This window comes from Lissotriton vulgaris, chromosome 4_1 (assembly GCF_964263255.1).
Source record: "Lissotriton vulgaris chromosome 4_1, aLisVul1.2, whole genome shotgun sequence".
NCBI lineage: Eukaryota > Metazoa > Chordata > Amphibia > Caudata > Salamandridae > Lissotriton > Lissotriton vulgaris.
Genome location: NC_141691.1, coordinates 1,122,047,395 through 1,122,068,257, shown reverse-complemented (window position 1 = coordinate 1,122,068,257; position 20,863 = coordinate 1,122,047,395). Strand labels below are relative to the sequence as shown.

The 20,863-nt window shown below is 43.6% G+C and overlaps 1 protein-coding gene and 1 pseudogene across 7 annotated transcripts in view; both read right to left on the bottom strand.

Moving 5' to 3' along the window:
- Nucleotides 1-20,863, bottom strand: part of FHOD3 (formin homology 2 domain containing 3) — a 1,375,152-nt gene that overhangs the window by 1,248,618 nt on the left and 105,671 nt on the right. For all 7 annotated transcript variants that reach the window (XM_086965361.1, XM_086965359.1, XM_086965360.1 and 4 more), the window contains exon 2: nt 4,639-4,745. In XM_086965361.1, the coding sequence (XP_086821487.1) occupies nt 4,639-4,745 (107 nt within the window). The remainder of the gene's footprint in view (nt 1-4,638; nt 4,746-20,863) is intronic.
- Nucleotides 5,332-14,055, bottom strand: LOC147722966 (large ribosomal subunit protein eL22 pseudogene; annotated as a pseudogene).

Below are 20,863 nucleotides of genomic sequence, written 5' to 3'. Positions count from 1 at the left end.
TGTCAATAGCTCATAAGATAGACCTACTTGTCACTGGTTGCAATTGGCCAGTCTCACAGCTCTCAAGTATTTTAAAAAACATCAAGGAAAAAACACTTCTGAAGTTAATTCTAATTCCTGACCAGTTTAATCTCCTGCTTGCACCCATGATGACATTACCACTGACATGTTTGATCTGAAATTCAACTGCATATGGTGCTCAGTTCCTCATTCGTCATTCAGACAGGTTAGGGCGTTAAACCCGAAACCACTCAACAGTAGCGAAGCAAGGATTGTTATTGGCTTTGGTGCACGCAAGAAAAATGGCCCCTTTTACTGTTGTAGGGGGTGATAAAATATAGCAATTATCAGGCATCAATAAGGACCCTGGGCCCGGGTGTCACTGCACCGGCTGCACCAGTGGTAGCTAAGCCCCTGCCACTCAACACATCTGGTGACTTCTTCATTGTGACACTTAGTCAAGTTTTTCCATAACTGCATATGCTTTTTGTTTGTTATTTACAGCTGTTTGAAGCAGCCTGTCCATGTTTCATTGTGCAGGCAGCAACCCAAACTGCTTTTGGCGGGGGGAGCAGAGAGCACGGCCAGAGTGGGAACTGAAACCAGCCCAGCTCGGCCGGCCCACGGGGGTGAGGGGATTAAAGGGGGTAGCTAGTTGAAAGCACCACTCCTGTCTCACCGCTACAGCTTTTGTTACAGTGGGCCGATATTGCAGCTCAGGCATACAAAACCGTCCCCTCCGCCGCGGCCCACCGGGGAAACGCACGGGGCCCGCTATGGCCAGTCCGGCCCTGGCAGAGAGACCCCTGCAGCAGGGTGCAGAGAGTTCACGTGTCTGTTAGTTTGCCTCCTAATGGCTTTCCTGCTTCTGTGCCTGGCATCCCTAATAAAGCGAGAATGCAGAGGTAGAGGATGCACATCACATACCAAAATTTGTGAAGTTCAATGTCCAACCCTATACTTTATGTTATAGTGTGAGGGAGCAAATTGTGAATGACAATTAAACAGACCTATAGAAGAAGAGGGCTGACACAAAGTTCCCCTAAATATGTATATCTGTATTTTTTTATTTATTACGTTTTTTGGATTATAAGAGACTGGCGAGTGGCAAGTCAGCCTGGGTGGTCTCTGCACCAGATTAAAAAAAAAACCAATGGTTAGCTCTATCTAATCATCACAATTAAGAGTCTGACGCTTGGGAGCAGCAAGCATACTTGATAACTCACCTGGGGTTAGGAAATCTTCCTTTACTAAAAGTGAAAAGTTAAAGAAAACATGGCTGTGTGCTAGTGTTCAGCATGTGTCAAGTTCTCTCACACACCCTCTATAAATTAAAGACCAGTCACAGTGGCACCCACAATTTGCTTTTCAATATCAAAGGCCAGGTTCTTTCATTTGATGCGGAAAGCCAGGCCCCAGACACCAGAACAAAAAACAAACCACTCAGGATTAATCCAAGGATGCATGTTTATACAGAAGCATTTCAAAAGATGATAATGGAAAGCAATGATGACATTCACAGTCACCTGTTTGTCTACAACACCACCCATCTTGTCCACACGAAAAAACACTGTCACCAAATGCCAACTCTTCTCCTTCTATACAGCTGTCCTTCTACAAATTCTCTTTTCTAATCTCATTCATTATTTTTTTTATATTTTTGTACTTTTAGTATGGCGGGATTAGGCATAGAAGGCCTTACAGCGCTGTACATTGAAATAAATGTAGAAACTTAAAAGTGTAATCAGCAGCATAATAACATTGACAGGATGCCAAATTGCAATGCATATAAAAAGAATGATGTAGAATAAACGCCTCAGGAAAAATGCATTTAAAGAAATTGGCTAGTTACATAAGTGGAATTACAAATTTGGTATACAAAGAAAGGTTTAATCAAATTTACATAAATTAAGGAATGTATTGGAGTGCCAAAATAAAACACGCCATGGATATCCGTGCAGTCTGAATTTCCTTTACATCAATGAACATGATCTCAGGCCCTCAACAACTGGTATCTGTCCCCCTTATTTATTGGCTCACCATTAGAACCACCAGTGGTACCCACAAAACATATCTTCAGATGTTCATTACACACTCATTGGCACTTGGTAAGTATGAGTTGTTTTAAAACTACGCCAGGTTGGATATACTCTTCTCTCATCATTACAAAGTGGACTGTACTGCTTGTATTTATGAAGTCGCATTGTCTTTGTACAACTGTGTTGACTTGCCACACATCTAAAGCTGCCAAAGCTGCCAAGAAGAGAGATGATTGTTCCACCACAGCCTTCCGCAAAGCGTGTAAAGCCAAACATGGCATTGATTAAACATGCCTCAGCGAGTGACACAACTCTGTTGACAGCACTAAGCATTTCTCAAGACTTCAGACTCTAATTCAATATACGGCACATTTTAATTAAAACCGTGAAGACCACACTCATTATTTAGGACGAAAAACAAACTATACAGATCAATGCTGTAGTAATTTACCCACTCTCTATTTTGCTTCAGTGGTGCAGAATGTGAATAGGCAGTTTAATGATGTGCATAACACAGACCTGGAGCCATAAGAGAACGTAAGGCAAGGAAACTTAAACTGAACTGCTTGGCGGGGACACAATTTGGCCAAGTGAGTAAATAAGAATTAAAACTCACAGTTGGCTACACCACATCTACCTAATCAGACAAAATTGAGCTTCTGTTCATGCATGTATAAAAGTATTTAATCTCACTTTCAAAGTGGGCGTTTGGGCTAGGGATGAAAGAGCATACTGCTTAAAACGCGAAACCCCACAGCCTGGAGCATGCCTGCTTAGTAGCATAACAAAGCCTTAGTATGTATTGCTACTGGTAAATGGATTTACAAAAAAACTTAACTTCAGTTTGAACAGGCCAACATTTGCAAGAAGCAAGTGGTTGTATGCACAGTAATGCATGTAAAAAAATGATCAACACATCTTTTTCAGTTGAGCTCCAGTCAATGAATTTCCTAAGTAAAATGTTCTTGATTTCAGTCTAGGTTGTGCATAACAGCTGTAGGTGTCTCATTACCGGCTAGTCACCACAGCAAAGGACAACTATTCTTTGAAAAGATGCATGGTACTTCCTGTTTGCCCATAAATATGATAATAGCTTTTCAAAATAAGCAAATGGAAATAACATTATTATGTCTGCAGGCACAATTGAACCAGACTTCTAAGGGAAAAGATGGCTACAGGGACTGCCTGCCCAGCCCGCCCCTTTAACACACGTAGCATGTGAAAACAGACTCCAGAAACAGTTTTAGGGTAAACAAAAACAAAGGCCTCCAAAATCTCTACCTTTCTCATAATGCCTCCCTGAAAACAATGTACAAGCCTTCAAAGAGTCAGGCACAGAAATTAGTGTACTGGGGCAGCCCAGTTCTGAAAAGCTGGGGAAGTGAGTTTGGCAGGTTTTTGGATTAAGTACAGGTCACATTTTGTACAGATATTTTTGTGTGTTCGAGAGCTGTCTATAGTTGAGTGTCTATAAAGATTTAACTCTTTATAGTTTGGAGTTTATGTATTGCAAAGGATATTTCAGCAAACTAAGTTTTTCTATGGTTCCTTCACTTAAAACCATAACCAGGCATTGTTCTAGGATTATGCATGCAGTGACTGCCATGGTGTGTAGTGGAAGCTGCAAAGGTGTACTTGGAACAGTAAAGTATTTTTGCTCTAAATGCCTTGGTTCAGCCTCAAAATGCTTAGAAAATGTAAGAGACAAATATTGCAGTAGACACACACATCACACATGGGGCAGGATGGACGCGCGTGTTCTTTCCATTTTCACTTACTCCACCTTAAGCTGGTTTAAGTTAAGCATCAACTCAGGCTGTAGGACACTGTGAGATAATTGGTTGGCCTGAGAATGCTAATGGGGCGATTGGAGGGTGCATACAAGGGGTGCAGTGTTATCATCAAACAACTTACTGTGCATCCTGCTATTACTGGATTCAATAATATGACGTGCATCTTCATTCGAATACCTGCACAAAAGGCCTTAGTGTATATTTGCACTAGAGCATCACTGGATGCAAAGTGAAGTGTCCTGACGTGAGGCCAATGCACACTGCAGGGTTCATTCATTCCATGCTATTTTGCTCTGGAAATGGCAATACAATCTTTTGCACCCTTTCTTCAAAACCTCTGTTTGTTAAATCCAGACAAAGAAAATTTGGGCTATTTGAAGGAATAAGGCTGCCCCCATGGCACTCTAGACGGCAATGATATGCCTTGTTCAACAAATAACAAAATCACGCTTTAATATTGTCAGTGGATGAGTCTACGCCATGTATAGCACATGCAGATGTACCGGTGTTTTGACCCACACACTCTGCCCAGTCCAAAGGCGCCCGCTGCATCATGGGCACCATTGCACCATAACAGAGTGCCAAAACAAGGGCAGCTTGTTTCCTAAATGTTACTAAAGTGCCTCCTTACACATGGAGTAATTTACTCCAGAGCAGTTAACTTTAGTCCACGAGCAACAAATAAGATGATAAATGAGACATTATGTCCTTCACTGCTTTCATTCCTTAAGTCCTGCATAGAACTTTTGCTAATCATTCATCCTAAAATGCCCAAAGGATTTAATTTCAGCAATTGAGTCACTCACCCAGAGTCTTCTTGGAAACCCTCCAGTTCATCTCGTTGTTCTGCCAGGGTTGATTCCAAATCCAGATAGGTTCCATTGTGGGACAGCTGCAGAGTGCAGTCATCAAGCTGTGAAAGGAGAGTTGGCATTAAAAGAGTTGGCATGGTACCATTTTGGTTTTGTACTAGTATTCGCCTCACTAACCCAACGCAGATGGAGGTCTGAAACGTGTTTGTCCCCACAGCCCACCACTACTAGCATTGCTCAAATTACCTTTCTGGGACGTCAAAAAAGAGTGGCAACTTTCATGCAATATTGATTTTCTAGTGCATATCATGTACAAATCACCATACAGATTCTCACAGAACAACCTAAATAGCCAACACAATACAACAAGCACTGTAGGTGGTATAGATAAATATGGGGCAAAAATGTAAAGTTGAACACACAAATCTGCACTATGAAAACCCCAGCTTCTTGGAGATTTTTCAGATGGAAAAGGCCTCCGAATGGTAAGAGACATGTACCCCTGTCCTAAGTGCCCCACTGTACTGTTGTCTGAATCCCTAATGCTGATTGTTTTGTCATAGGCAAACACAGATCATGTGTGTGAACCATGACATGGGCTTGTATCACAGATTGTGGTCTCGTTGGACCGGGAGGGGCGCCCAAAGTGTTACCCTCATTTATTTACTTATTTTATTTTCACTGATTTTATTTCAGGAAATTTCTATACAAAAATGTTCCAATATTTTTATAATCCTCATCTTCCTCCTCTTCGTCCTGATTAATTTGGAAGTATCTCAGCTCCTAGCTTTCCTTTGTGTTTTCAACAGCACGCAACCAATTCCGCAGATTATTTTTCTTCAGGTACTTCTTAGTTAGGTACTTCAGACACATCTTAGAAAAGGGGACTTCTGAAGTTACAGTTATTTCACTCTTGCTTCTCTCTATGGTCACCGCGCCCGAGATTACCAGTTTTCCCATTCACTTTGATTTGTTCGTGCAAGAACTGCTCAAAGTTAGACACATCCATCATGCCATCGTCTACGGGATGGGTACAGTCCAAAGCAAACTTTAGAACCTGCTTCTTTTTTTTGCTGCCATTTGTTGCAGGCTTCTTCACATGCGCTTTTGCGACTCAATTATGACAAAAAGCCGAAGTGTTACCCTCAAAATGGTGGAAGGTTCACCAAGTGCAGCATGTGAGCAGTGGTGGCATCATACCGTGTAGTGATCAGTAGAAGTGCACAAGTCCTTTTTACCCCGTGTCACTGGAGTGAGGCCTAGAGGCTCACTCACCATTTTAAAGTTCCGCTACCTTGTGCTTAGCTCACCTTCGGCCTACATCAGATAGAGGCAAAGTGCTGCGTAGCGCAGGAGTATTGATTGGGCTCAATGGATGGATGTCTGGGAAGGGTACAATACAAAGGTAAAGCAGTATTGTGCAGTATATGTGTGGTTAGTGCATGTACTGTGTGCATGTATGCATGCGAGGAATGCATTTCATGAGAGATGTAGTGCTGTGCAGTGCATGCGCAATAAAAGCATGTGCTGGGCGTATGTGTGCTTGTGGGAAGTACAATACATGAATGGTGATGTGTTCGGCAGCACACACATGGAGGGTGTTTGTGTGTGCTAGTAGTGTGTGTGTTTGCAAATAGCACACCCTGGTACAATACAGAAATTCTACAGTACTGCACAGTGTGTGCATTCTGAATGTGTGTGTCTTAGTTACCACAATGCATGGAGGTAAAACTACTGGAGGGTATATGTGTTGTGAAAGTACACTGAGAGCAAGTGTACATGCAATGGTACATTATAAGGAGGACCCTGGGTTCCATTCTGAGAACCCTAGACCTCCTGGTGAAGACATGAGGAGTAGAGGAATCCTCCAAGACAGATTTGTACATTGCTGCATTCCTGTGAGCTGGGTGAGACACACACTGGAGGAAGGGAGAAAGAAAATCCCCCTTTACATTTCAAAATATTGCTCTTTGATTCAGTGATAGATCACAAGGAAGGGGCCTGGACACTTCTCAGGAAGGAGATAGGGCTTTTAAGGGAATTATAAAGAATAGAACTGGGAGCCCATGATTAACCTTTTGATGCACATATCACTGTGGCTAACATCCAGGTGTGAACTCTGGTCATTCCCACAAACCGTTTTTTGGGTCTATCAACTTCATAGTTCTTCCTGCTGTGATAGATATCCTTTCAATAGGGAAGAAGAGAAAGAAAAATGCACACTTCAAAAGAAACAGAACCCCAACATTAAACTTCAAAGACTCAGAACCTAAATCACATTTGGTGTCAAAAAAAGGATTATATTAATGTCTGACCATAACCCGCTAGTCCTAGAGATCCCACTTCAAGCCTCTAAAAAAGAGTTACCACGGTGGACTTTTGATAGGGCACTCCTTTATGATCAGGAATATATTGCACATATGATCGTATGGATTCCTAGATTTATATCTGAGAATAAGGGTAACATGTATGCTGATATTGTATGGGATGCTCTGAAAGCTGGGATAAGAGGAGAAACCTCAAGGTAGTGTTGGGGGGTCTCAGAAAGCGGGCAAACGTTATGTGCATGACCTTTATGACAAGCTAGCTGAGGCGGAGGCACAACTAGTAGAAACTATTATGGATGGGGTAGATGTGGTCCAGGTGCAAATTCAGGTAGCACTAGCTAAATCTCGAATTTTAGAAGTCTCAACAAGCAAAGCAGCAGGGAAATATGCAGCGTGGAGTACCAAAATGTACGAATGTAGCGAGCGAGTTGGACAAATACTATCGGTTCACACCAGAGAAAGGGTGACACAGGGAGCAATTCTTGAAATGGATGATCCTCAAGATGGGTTAGTTTCAGAGGCCTCAGATATTTGGGCTGCTTTTCAGTGATTTTATCAACAGCTTTATACAGAAGAAATCACGGGAAAGGAGGAAGAAATTCAGGATTATATAGCAGAGCTTTCTGGGAGGAAACTAACTAGGGAAGAAAGAGAAGTATTGGAAATACCTATTATGATTGAAGAAGTTATGGACATTATCAGCTCCCTGGTTAACGGGAATGCGGCTGGTACCGTTTCTATTCCAGGTGTATTCTATAAAAAACTGGCTCCCTGCTTGGTAGAACTTATGGCCGGTGTCTTTCTCAAGGCACAGTCTGGGCAGAAGGCACCTGGATCATGGGGTTCAGCTAACATTGTGTTCTTTCCTAAAAAATGGAAATCGGGTAAAGAGCTGGGGTCTTATCAGCCTATTACATTAATTAATAGTGATATAAAGGTTTATGCAAAGATTTTGGCAAATCACCTAACCGCCGTGATTAAGAAGCTGGTCTCACCCACCCAACATGGGTTTGTTCTCGGTAGGAGCACAATAGATCACATACAGAGGGTGATAGCTCTTTTTGATGCGGCAGGGATTGCGGGAGACCCTATCGTGTTGATACTGTTAGATGTGGAGCAAGCCTTCAATAGGGTCTCCTGGCCGTTTCTGTGGGCTACACTGGAGAGTAAAGGATTTGGTACAGGCTTCATCAAGGCGATTTCAATAATGCACATTAACCCGGTGGCTAGAATTGCTATTATGGGAGAATTATCAGGCCCAGTGTTAATTAGCAGGGGGACACGTCAGGGGTGCCTGTGCTCTCCCCTTTTATTTGCTTTGTATATTGACCCCTTCGTTAGGAAATTAATAGATAACAACCAGATTTTAGCTATACGCAGTAAGGGGGGAACACTAAGATCCAGCAGATGATCTAGCTATTATGACCCCTAATCCACTTTGTGTACTAGTTGAAATTAAAAAAGAGGCTAAGATTTTCGGGCATATATCGGGATATTGACTTAATTCTAATAAAACCCTGGTTGTGGTCAGTAAGGGACTTCAGATCTATGACCCCCGGGTCGTTCAGAAGGCAACATATATAGGGGTGGAAATAATGACAGATGTGTCTAAAATTGATGAAACTAATTTGAATCCATTGCTTTTAAAATGTAAAACATATTTTAACCGCATAGATAATCTCAAGCTAAGCCTGATAGGAAGATGCAATGTCATTAAGATGGTGTTTTTGCCCAAAAAAATTAAATTTTTTCAGGGCGATACTTGGTTTAAATATGAATCAGTTGTTCACTAAATTTCTTTGGGCTAATTGTCGCCCTCGGAGAGTGCTAAAATTCCTGACATTTCCTAGGAACAGAGGCAGGTAGGTGGTCCCCAATTTACAGCTATCTCATTGGGCTGCTATACTATTAAAATTGGGAAGTCTAATTAGGGTTGAACCTGATCAGGTACAAGAGGCGGCTCCTGCATCAATTTATGATTTTTTATTGGGGTCAGGGGCTAGGGGGTGTCTCATTCAATATACTGATTTTAATTATTACAAATGGGTAAAGTTCAAGACATTGATGTGTGCTTTTAAAATCTGGACTTAAGTTTGAAAAAAACTCGGGCTGGGTTGCATACATGCTTATACCCCTCTGTATGGTAATGAATCACTTCCTTGTATTTTTAAGGATGGGTATATGAAAATATGGCACGACAAAGGTGTCAGGAGGGTTGGCGATATTATGGAAACAGCTGGGGTGTGCTCTTTTGACAAGATTAAAGAAACTTTTGGGATCGATAACAGGCAGTTTTTTAAATATCTCCAGATTAGAGATTTTTTTGCGAGGAAACTGGAAGGCAGCAGTGGCTTCACCAGGGTGACACTGGTGGAGATGTTACTTAAGTGGGTAGGGACACTGGGTGGGATTTATAAACAACTAAATGAGACGATGACTGATGATCTACCCAAACATTGTGATCGCTGGTAGGAGCGGTTACAGGTTGAACTAGGGGAAGTAGAAGATTCACTTATTATGCCCCAAACCTCATGTATATGCTTTAAGACTTGGTTTAATTGGTATATAACACCGGAGAAGATTTTGAAATGGGGAGGAGGGGCGGGAACAGTATGTCCACGCTGTAACTATCCTGCAGCAGACATCGTACATATGTTTGCTTCCTGCCCGATCTGGATATAATTAAAAGGGAAGTTGCTATGATTCTTGAATCCCATCTGGGTCAACAAATTGAGATGACACCACAGCTGATTGTCCTGGGAGTGAGCATCTCTTATTTACCAGCCCAGGTCCAGACCTTTCTCTTTGTAGCTATGATAGTATTCAGACTTTGTTTAGCTACTCACTGGCTCGATCCTACTCCACCTACGGGTCAGCAATGGCTGGTGAGGTTCTTGGCAGTGTTTAGGCTTGAGACTTCAATATATGCTAGGAGGGGACAGAGAGCAAGGGCCAAGGGGATGGGTATCTGGGCCCCCCTGATTAGATTGTTCAAGGACAGCCAGGATATTGGGGATAGGAGCTAAAGAATAACATATAAGTAATTTAATGTTTAAGGCCCAAATGGCCCTTATGTTTTATGTTTGTAATAGTCGCAAGATCTTGTAGCTACATGTAAAGTCAGTGTCTTTTGTCTGTTTTTTTTTGTTGGGGGTCTCTCATGCCAGTAGGAGTGTTTCTGTTGTTCTTTTTCTCTTCCTTTGATCTTTTCCTAAAGGACCAGCCAGGGTGGGGCGGGCAGGATAATCTCAGGGGTTGGGGGTGGGAGATGGATATTTGTTGGTATGCTTTGGTATGTCCTTTCATGCTGTATTTGCTGGGTGTTTAAAACTAAAAAATGCCATTCCAGGTTGGACCCAGCCATATGCAAATCATTCTTGACCCTGCGCCCAATGGGAACAGTCCAGGCCGAACTGCCAGGCCAGGTCCTCCCTGGACTGGAAACAAGCATCCTAGGACCAGTTTCGGGCTTTCAGCCCTCATCAGCCAGGATAGCTTGACTCCAGTGGCACGGAGAGCACAGGACCCACGTCTGGGCATACCCGTGCCAGGTTCAAGACTGATTTGCATATGGCTGGGTCCAAACTGGAATGGCATGGTGAGCAAAAAAACGATGTATTTAGGCCCAGATCTCTGTAATGGGGTGAATGTATGGCATTGTTCAGCATTCTGTCCATCAATTGTTCTTTTTGCATTTGTCACCCCGAGTGGGACGGGTATACCCAGACATGGGTCCCGTGCTTTCCATACCACTGGAGTCAAGCTATCCTGGCTGATGAGGGCTGAAAGCCCGAAATTGGTCCTAGAATGCTTGTTTCCAGTCCAGGGAGGAGCTGGCCTGGCAGTTCGGGCTGGACTGTTCCCTTCAGGCGCAGGGTCAAAACTGATTTGCATATGGCTGGGTTCAAACTGGAATGGAATGGTGAGCAAAAAAAACGATGGATTTAGGCCAGATCTCTGTACTGGGGTGAATGTATGACATTGTTCTGCATTCTGTCCATCAATTGTTCTTTTTGCATACTGCAAATCGGAATTAATAACTCATGTTCCGATCACTGGTGTGCCTGCCACTACTTTGCCAACCATCACTATGACCCCTAATGCCAGAAGGTGCGCTTTAAGTTCAGTGACAATTTTTTTTGACCCGGCTAAATTTCCTGCTCATCTCTAGTTGCTGCCCATTTGGGTGTAGGACAATATTAAAATGAGATTCAGTCAAAGATGTGATCGGTCTACATAATGCTTGCCTTATGTTCGCCATAGCTGTAACTGATCACAGTCGTGGTGCCTGACGTGAAGCTGAGGGGCGAGAAACAGGCTGCAAAAGTCAGTATTGCCTTCATTTTGGCAGAACAAAGTAGTATGAGTAATGGTGTGTTACCGTTCAGCGAATACACACTAAGGGAGTGAATAGACTGATGGATACACAACAGAGGTACCTCCGCGACAATGCGCAGTGCAGGAACGTGGGGGTAGGCGGGCAGCATGACTGTGCGTCCAAACACCTTGAGGAGCAAAGCTGTGACTGAGCACGTAAGAAAATGGTAAGTGAGTCTGATGATGTGTTTAGGCTGGAATGCATGAGGTAAACAAGCACATATCTATATTCTGGCTGATTATGTCACATGCCCAAGATCATCATCCTAGACTCGTCTAGAGTGTGAAAGTAGTTAGAGTGTAATAGGTCACTCTGCAGATTGACTCACTTTCACCTCTAAGCTACTAATGTGAAGTCTTCTAGCAATGCACAATAACTTACTACAGTCTTTTTTCTGTTTGCATTTTTTGTAATTTACTATGTTTTCACCCGTGTGAAGATGCATTTCCTGCTTCGCCCTTTGTACATGTGCTTGGTTCACACAGATGGTATCTCTTAGGCGGTGGGTATCCTTCTATTCCCGTGTAGGCTCATTCTGAACTATAACCTAGGATGCAAATTTGTCAAACGTAGTTTCAGCAAACCTTTCATTTCATCCACGGCTAAAATGCATAAAATTGAATTAGGCCAAAGCTCTTATATCTGAGTACAGAATACATATTGTTGCCCAAAAATCAAATTCCTCTCCATTGCTGGAGGGTTGTAATTTGCATTTTTTTCTACATAGAAGCAGAGGAATGTGTAACCTGCACGTTTCACCTTACCGCGACATCACCCGTAGAGACGAAGTCTAACTTTATCCTCAAGCACTGCCACATATATCTCATATAACAGTATATTTCTCATGTTATATTAGGAGTATTTGTAAGGCGCACTTTCACCCGTGGGGGTATCCTGGCTCATGTAACTCTTCAAGATTCCTGCAGAAACGACTCTAAATATATTAAAATGACCCACGTTTTCCCAAACCACAACAGCCTCCAAGGCAGAGGAGTCGATTCCTTGACGCTTGGACACTTGAAATGAGGGCAAGCGGACCAGCTTTCTTCAATCTGGCCTTAATCAGACTCTTTTCGGTAGAAAACTAGATTATCCCGCCAAAAATCAATGCTTTTACTCAAACAGCAATCCTCGACCCAGGTTTTGGGAAGAGGAATCAACTGGCTATTGGAAAGAACACCAAAGAATGAAAGACAAACATAGCACAATCAAAATGTGCAGTAACTCATCACACTTTTTCTTAAGCAGGTGATCTACAAATTACGTGTGTATTTATATTTTTATGTATCAAATTTTGCGTGTGTTGAATCGGGGATTTTCTTTTTCAATTACACAACATTGCCTGGATTGTTAATTTGCTGCACAAAGAAAGTTCTGAGTCTTTATAGTCCATGCCACATCTCTAGGTAGGCCTACAAACGTTCTGCCTGCCACTTCGAGGGCCAGGTGCTGATGATGTAATGCACTTGGTGCTCTGGCTTGAGTCCAGAAATATGGTCGCCCTAGGACATCAAGGTAAAATGTCCTATGGGTGCCCAGAGTCCTTTCCTCACCTCACCCCAATCGCTTCCCACACAAATGTAAACATGTATTTTGCCCCAATAATGTTATTTCGGGATTTTGATGACGTTTACTAATCCCTATAATAGTATATTAGTAGTTTTATTAATTCTGGATTTAAAATAAACTGGAATTCCATATGCACATAAAAAGGTGGTGTATGTAATGTACAAAAATGTGTATGTTTACACATGAATTGAGGTCCAATAATGCACTCCTAGGGTTTCTGATGACACTTACTAAAGACCAGGGCGTGCTTGACCTTCGGCCCTAATACGTCATCTATACCCCTAGACTGTCTCCTATACACATGTGCCAAAATCAGGTAAGGCATAATTCTCGGATGAGAACATTGTAAATGTTCGTTTATTGAATCGTATGATTTCTACCAAGAAATATGCAGAAGCACGACCACTCGATTATAGAACTAAAATATCGCAAAACTGGCACGTCCTTGGTTCAGATGGTTATTTTATTCTCTGCTTTTATAGCACTTACAAAAGTTACATTTTCACTTTTAAAAATAAAAATTGGGAATCGATGCTGAGTTTAAATTTAAACCCAGAATTCCAACACACCTAGTTGCCTCGGAGTAGTTTCATATTGTAAAGAAATGCCAGTTCGCTGCACTAATTTGCGTGTACATTGTTTCAGAACAGCTTGGATTTGTTTGGTCAGCCAGCTGTGCATATGCTTTTGCAAAATGACTATATTGTTGATATTAACAATAATTGCCAATGCTTGTTATATACTACTCATAAACTACGGGACGCCCAGAGGCTCACAGAGTTCAGCGTCATGTGCGAATTCGAAATGCGGGTTTGCTGAGGATGTGTGCCTGTGAAGCCAGGAACGGTTTGTGTTGGGGAAAAGAGGCGGCGTGGGGGATGGGGTCCAGTGTGGGGGGACATGTGGGGGGTATTGTCAGAGGATAAAAAACCAGAGAAGGAGAAGCAACAGAGGTAGCAGGTACAATCGTTGTTAACGTTTGGGTGGGGGGGCGGGTCGGGGGAGGGGGAATTGTGGACCACAGAGACAAATGGGGAAAAAAAAAAATCAGAATTTACTTGCGCTTTCCAGGATGGCGTGGCACTCTTCTGTTGACCTCTCCTTCTCACTCCCAAACAGGCAGAGGCTCCCAGCCATCACTGTGGCCAGTCCTCAAACTGCTTTCAGAGTAGCTTCAGGATTGGCCCGAGAGCTGGTGATTTGTGCTCCATCAGGGGCGGCCTTAGGCATGTGCAAGCTGTGCACCTGCACAGGGCCGCCAAACCCCAGGGGCCGCCACACCAATATATATTCCTAATATAATAATTAGGCTGTGGGGTTTTAGGTTTAAACCTATAATGGTGGAGTGGTGTGGCTCACTGGTTAGAGGCGGCAGACCCGGAAGCAGAGAACGGCCCGGGACCAGGGTTCAATTCGCGACGCGGCAGGGTCGTGAATCAGGGTCAACGGACTCGATAATTCTCACCTCGGTGCCTACTCTAACCCGAGATCACACTCGGCAACTCTGGGCATTAAGCTTGCCTCATCTCTACAACGGCCCCCCACAGACGCCGGGGATGCCTGGTTTCACCTTGGAGATACCCAGAAAGGACCATCTCACAGGGAAAGCCAGGACGGGTTCCCCAGCGGTCTTCAACGCCAGGACACCCCGAGATGGGGTAACAGTGCGCTTTACAAGTATCATCATTACATTACATTACAATAACTGATAAAACCCCACTGAAAGAGAAATAGCCCTCACCAGTGAAAACATATCAACACTGAAAAAACACCTGCACAACTCACAAACTAAATGCTATTCAAAGAAAGGAAAAAGAGAGTGAAAGAGTCCTTTTTTTCATTCTGAAGGGGCCAATACAATGTAACTTTGTTATACAAGCTAGCAGTAAGAAAGACTGGGCTAACATTATTCTGCTTGAGTTTTGCTGTTTAGGGATGCACTAAAACATTATTTCTTCGTCCTTTTGCTTTTTTCACTTTTGTGGTTTTTGGTCTAAAGATTCAGAGTTTATGAGCATGTTTTAGGTCGTGTTTAATTATTTTATAAACTGTAGAGAATCAGGAAATATCAAAATCATATTTGATATTTTGGCTGCGTTTAATTTTTTAACTGATAGGTAAAATGGCTGGTTTAAGAAGAATCTTTCCTAATATGTGTCATCACATTTACCCACAGAGAATGGGTAAAAACCCTTAATACGTCAGCCCACAGTTTCTAGTGGGTCAGTATTGATAGTAGGTGAATTGCCAACACCTCAGGCTTTAAACATTCAATGCAAGGTATAGGGACAAGTATATGTATAAAGAGCGCTATCACCAAGCATCTGAGATAGTGGTGAAAACATGACACCAGACTTTTGGAAAACATGGAATGCAGTGTCACTTGAAATGCTCTGCAAAAAAGGTTCTTTCCAAGTTCAACAAAGATTGAAGTGATATTGTTTGTATTTGCAGTGATTCTGCTACGTATATGAAAAAGCTGTGTGATGACCTGTCAAAATTAATACCAAGCTGAAGTGATTCCCTGTAGGAGATCCTTACCACTTGTTAGAAGGTATGCTGAAAGCATCTTTACAATCTTCAGAGTTAATGAGGGATGCTATTGACTTTTTAGTCCATTCTGGTGCACAGGAATTAAATCGCAAATATTCACAATTTCGTGCTTTGTGTGGCATCCAAAAAAGAGTCATCCCAACTGTGTCCCTTAGCTGATGGTTCTCAGTCCAAGGGGCTACGAATGCTATATTATCCATGTGGCAACCGTTTACAGAATTTTTGCTGAGTGATGATGCCAAAGGCAAGAAATGTAAGAATCTTTGGTCGCATATTGATAGTGATGTGAAAAAAGTACACTCTAATGCATTATTCGATTTTTACAGGAAAACATAACTTCTGTAGTGGACATAATAAAAAAACTAGAGTCTGAAAAAACCCTTGTCAGCCAAGCGTTCAGCATAATTTGTGTAGATGTGAAACATCTCCTTGAAAGTACGCTGGGTGACATCTTTAGTGACGTTGACACTGCAACATGTTCCATGTTAGAGTGCTTGCTACTTGTCAAGCAAAGCAATGTTGAAGAGAAATTCAGGAACGCTTATTTTACAATGTATGAGAAATGGCTTGCAATGATGCATAGAAATGTCCCTTCAGCACCAATGTCATCTGAAGTCAATGAAATTTCACTGAGGTACTCTGCACAAGTTCTAGAACCCTTCAGTATAGGGGAATTTCCTCCGTAGTTTCAAAAGTGCTGCTCCATTTCTGCCTGCTACAATAACTCTGAGGGCATAAGCGCCCAGCTCAAAGTAAATGTTGCAGAACCTGCCCTGAGAATCGCAATCTTCAAGTGCAGCAGTATTGGCATGGAAAGCTATGTCAGTGGCCAGAGTTAACAAATTGTGTACTGGCTGTTCTGGCGTTGCCCTTCTTAAGTCCCAATGTTGAGAGGGTCTTTTCACAGACGTTTACATGGGAAGGAAAGAGCGAGCACACATGACCAAAGACTCACTGAAGAAGTATTGTATGGTGTACTACAATAAGTTTAATTTGCAAAAATCTATTTGGACCTCACATACACTATACGTGCACTGTCTATATACCATGTTCTATCAGTGCAGAAAGCAAGCAATAATAAAAGCAAAAAGTTCCATATACACCGGAAATACACTTTCTCTGTTGTTTTTAGCGGCGCGAAAATGTGTAATCACTGATAACAAATGTTTTTTAAGGAATTGAAATCACTTGAAAACACTGAAAAAACCCCACCACAATTTACCAAAAATAGAAACTGAAAACAAGAAAGCCTAATAATAATCCTCTGAGCATGAATATATATTTGCGTGGCGGCCGCTGGCAGAGATTTGGCGGCCTCTGTTCCACTTCCCAAGACCCTGACCACCCCCCCCCCCTCTTCACTGGCCTCCGCGCCTGTGTTCCTCCGCGGGCCCCCTACCTACGCTCCCTGCCCAGCGCCGCCATGAGCCTAGAGCTGCCCCTGGCTCCATGACAAGACTGGGAGTGTGTGCTTGCTCTCTCCAACGCTAGCAATGCAGCTTGGATTGAACGGAGCATCACTGTGATGGGTTTGGCTGGACTGAGATGGCCGGCGAAACCCACATGCGCAGTGAAGGCACTGTCCAGCACAACCCCCCAGCTGTCACCACCCTGGCCCCGCCCCTAAGCCCCGGCACAAGGAAAAATAAAACGATGATAAAATAGGTTTCAAACCCTTTTTATCATCGTTTTATTTTGCAGATTTTTAAAGTGCTCATAGGGGAGTGACGCTCCTTTGCCAAAGCCACCGCTGTGTGAAGCACACTGGTAGTGTTTTACGCACATCACTCCATAAAAGCATATTAAAAGGTTTGTACTGCGTGATCAGTTGCTATAGTCTTCTCTGTTTTCATCTGATGACTCCTGTGACCTTGGGCACATACATCATGTGGAACTCAGGCCTCACTGGGAACAGTTTGTGTGCAGCATCTCCTTTAATTGACAGGTAGGTTGTGGCAAGGCATGCGAGTTTAAATGTGAACAGCTGTGAAATCACACAATTACTTCTTTAATGTATGGTAATTGGATGGATTCATGAGGGAAAGATGCGGTTTGCATCGCTATCTAGTCGCTATCCACTGAGGTTTGTTCCTTTCACTGGACCGAATAAGGAGTCAGGAGTTGCGACTGGAGATGGGTTATCCCAGAAATTTCCCTCCGAAAGATTTGAGGTGCAGAGACATAGACCGTTGTGCTAGGTGAGGTAGATGGCATGAGAGGGCAGAGGCAAGTATGATGCTGTAAGGGGGTTGTAGGGCAGTAGAGGTAGTTGGAGAAAGGGTCCTCTAGGCCATGAGCAAGTACCCCAAATTTAGACCACTGACACCACTCGGATGGATGGGTTCTAACATGATTTTTTGCAAGGTATGGATGCCTGCCCCTGTTGGAGGAGTTGCGACTGTTTGAACTAGAATAGGGTTCCTTTTCACCGACGTAGGCTATCACTTCCGGTGGTCAACCTGGAGGTAATCTTTTCCGGTTCTTGCTCTTTCTAACCAATGGCATGGAGAATGGGATGGCACAATGAAAAAAACAGCGCACGGAGAGGAGGCACAGGAGGCTGCAGATTCCTGGAACAGGAGCAGGAATCTGTGGCTGCAGTCCCTGGGGACATGGGCATGTGATAAGAAAAAAAACAGCTCTATGAGCAAATGAAAATAAAATATGATTTTGCCATGTTGTACACCAGTGTGACTGCTATTTAACATGGCTAAAAATGAGTGGTGTGGAGTGTCCTGAGTGGATTGGGGAAAGTAGAGTGTTGTAGACTGAATATGTTGGAGTAGAGTGTCGTAGAGTGGTGTAGGGGGAGTAGAGGGTCAAAGATTTGAGTGTGTCGTAGAGTGCAGTGTTGTAGAGTGGTGTGTCATAGGGTGGAGTGGCGTAGAGTGGAGTGGGTTAGAGCGGATAGAGGTAGTCGACTAGATTTAAGTAGTTTGGGGTGTGCTCTATTAGGGTACAGTGGGTTGGATTGAGTGGAATGGGTTGGATTGATTGGAGTGGGGTGGATTGGAGTGAGCCGAACTGAAATAGGGTGGATTGAGTAGGATGGATTAGATTGGTTTGGGGTGGGTTGGAATGGAGGGATAGGACTGGGGCCGGGTGGGTTGGATTAGAGTGGGTGGGTTGGATTAGAGTAGGGGGGTTTGGAGTGGGGTGAATTCGAGTGGAGTAGGGAGGATTAGAATGGAGTGGATCAGACTGCACTGAAGAGGGGTGGATAGTATTGGAGTGGGGTGGAATGGACTGGGGTGGGGTGGGGTGGGTTGGGGTGGGGTGGGGTGGGGTGGGTTGGGGTGGGGTGGGGTGGACTGGAGTGAGCTGGATTGGATTGGAGTGGTTTGGATTGGGTGGATTGGAGTGGGGTGGATGAGATTGGTTTGGGGCGGGGGTGGATTGGAGTGGGGCGTGTATTAAGTTACAGTAGGGTCATTTTGAGTGGGGTGAATTAGAGTGAAGTGGAGGGGTGGATTGGACTGGACTGGAAGGGGTGGGGATTGGAGTACAGTTGATTGGATTGGAGTGGGGTGGATTGGCCTGAAATGGGGTGGATTGGCCTGGAGTGGGGTGGATTGGTTTTTAGTGGGGTGCATTGAAATGGGGTGAGCTGGATTGGATTGGTTCGGGGTGGAGTGGATTGGATTATTAGTAGGGCGGTTTGGAGTAGGTTGAATTAGAGTGGAGTGGATGGGGTCGATTGGACTGAACTAGGGGGTGGACTGGACTGGAGTAGGGTGGATTGGATTGGAGTGGGGTAGATTGGAGTGTGGTGTGAAGGATGGATTGGGTTGAGTTGGGTGGACCAAACTGGGGTGGGGTGGATTGGGGTAGAGTAGTGTTGATTAGAGTTGAGTGGGGTGAATTGGACTGCAGTGGAGTGGGGTGGTTTGAAGTGGGGTGGACTGGATGGGGTGGATACATTGGAGTGGGGTGGATTGAAATGGTATGGGGTGGGGTGGGCTGGAGTGGGGGATTGGAGTGGGGTTGAATGGAATGGAGAGATATGGAAGGGAGTGTGGTAGATTTGAGTGGGGTGGATTGGATTGGATTGGGGTGGGGTCGATTAGATTGGAATGTGGTGGGATGGATTGGAATGAGATGGATTGGTTTGAGTGAGGTGTATTGGATTGGGGGTGCGATGGAGTGGAATTAGGTGGATTTTTAGGTCTCGCCTTTTCCATTCCGAAGGAATGGGAAATGGCGAGAATTCAAGTGCTCAAAATACTCGTGAAACCACTGTTTTTTTCGTGCGGTTTTCTTTGAGTTCACGTGAATCACGTGACCAAACAAGCACGCGCATCAGCCTCCCTCCCTCCCTCCTAATTGCATTTTTTCACGGCTGCCACCACATCAAAGGGCTTTTCCCAGCGTGTGCTCTGCGGCTTCTCCTCCCCTAATTATTCATGGCTGGCCGGTGGCCGGCCGTACTTTCAGTTTCCCGGCCGCTCTTGTTTTTATATGTCACCTTTTATTTTCCTCCTCCTGTTCAACTGGCTCGCCCGATCTCCAAGTCTCACTTTTCATAGTGTTTTACTAACTCCATGCTCCTTCCACCTCTCCGTTTCTCCACCTCACTCCACCTTTTCTCCCCCATCTCTACTTCACAAACCTAGCCTCGTCAGGCTCGAGGATGGCCCACTCATGGCAAACTTCTGTGGCCCCAACCCTCTCACAGGCAAGCAGAGGGCATCAGGGGAATAAAGGAGTGTTTGTTCGTGAGCCTCACAGATGCGTGTACCTTGTACATACGTCACTCTGTATAATCTCCATGTAATACTCCTCATTTTAAGTAGAACGTGTACAGGCGGGCCTCGAAATATCAACCATAAACTGCACGATTTCATGTCCGGAAATCAGCATTTTGCAAACGATATTTCATAATATGTTACGTGTGAAATATACCTTGGTCAACTGTCAATGTAGTGCCTACAGTCCGCACTAAAATTAATAGTGCGCTTCGGCATTTTGACTATATATAGGTCTTGCAAAGCTCATTATTTTGTGTATACTTCTTTAACGGTAAACCTCGTAGTGTGTTGTTCTGTGAAGTGTAAACCTCGAGATTTCAGGAAGACGTGATTATGTGCACTGTCTCTTGAACCATTTCGTGTGCAAAATAAATTCGAGAGATCTTTAAATTAAATTTTTGAAAATTTCCGGGAAAATATAATTTGCACACTTCTATATTCCATGCGCCAATTATGAAGTCATTAATATGCTATAAACAAAACTAATTTTACTAGCTTTTTGTCATGTTTCTGCAGTGCATAGATTGGTGTGCACCTTTTGCGTGTAACCTCATTTGATATGTGCAAGTGGAAACCTAATATTTTATGTACATGTTTATAAATGACATCAAGTCAAGTCAAGTCAAGTCAAGTCAATGACATAG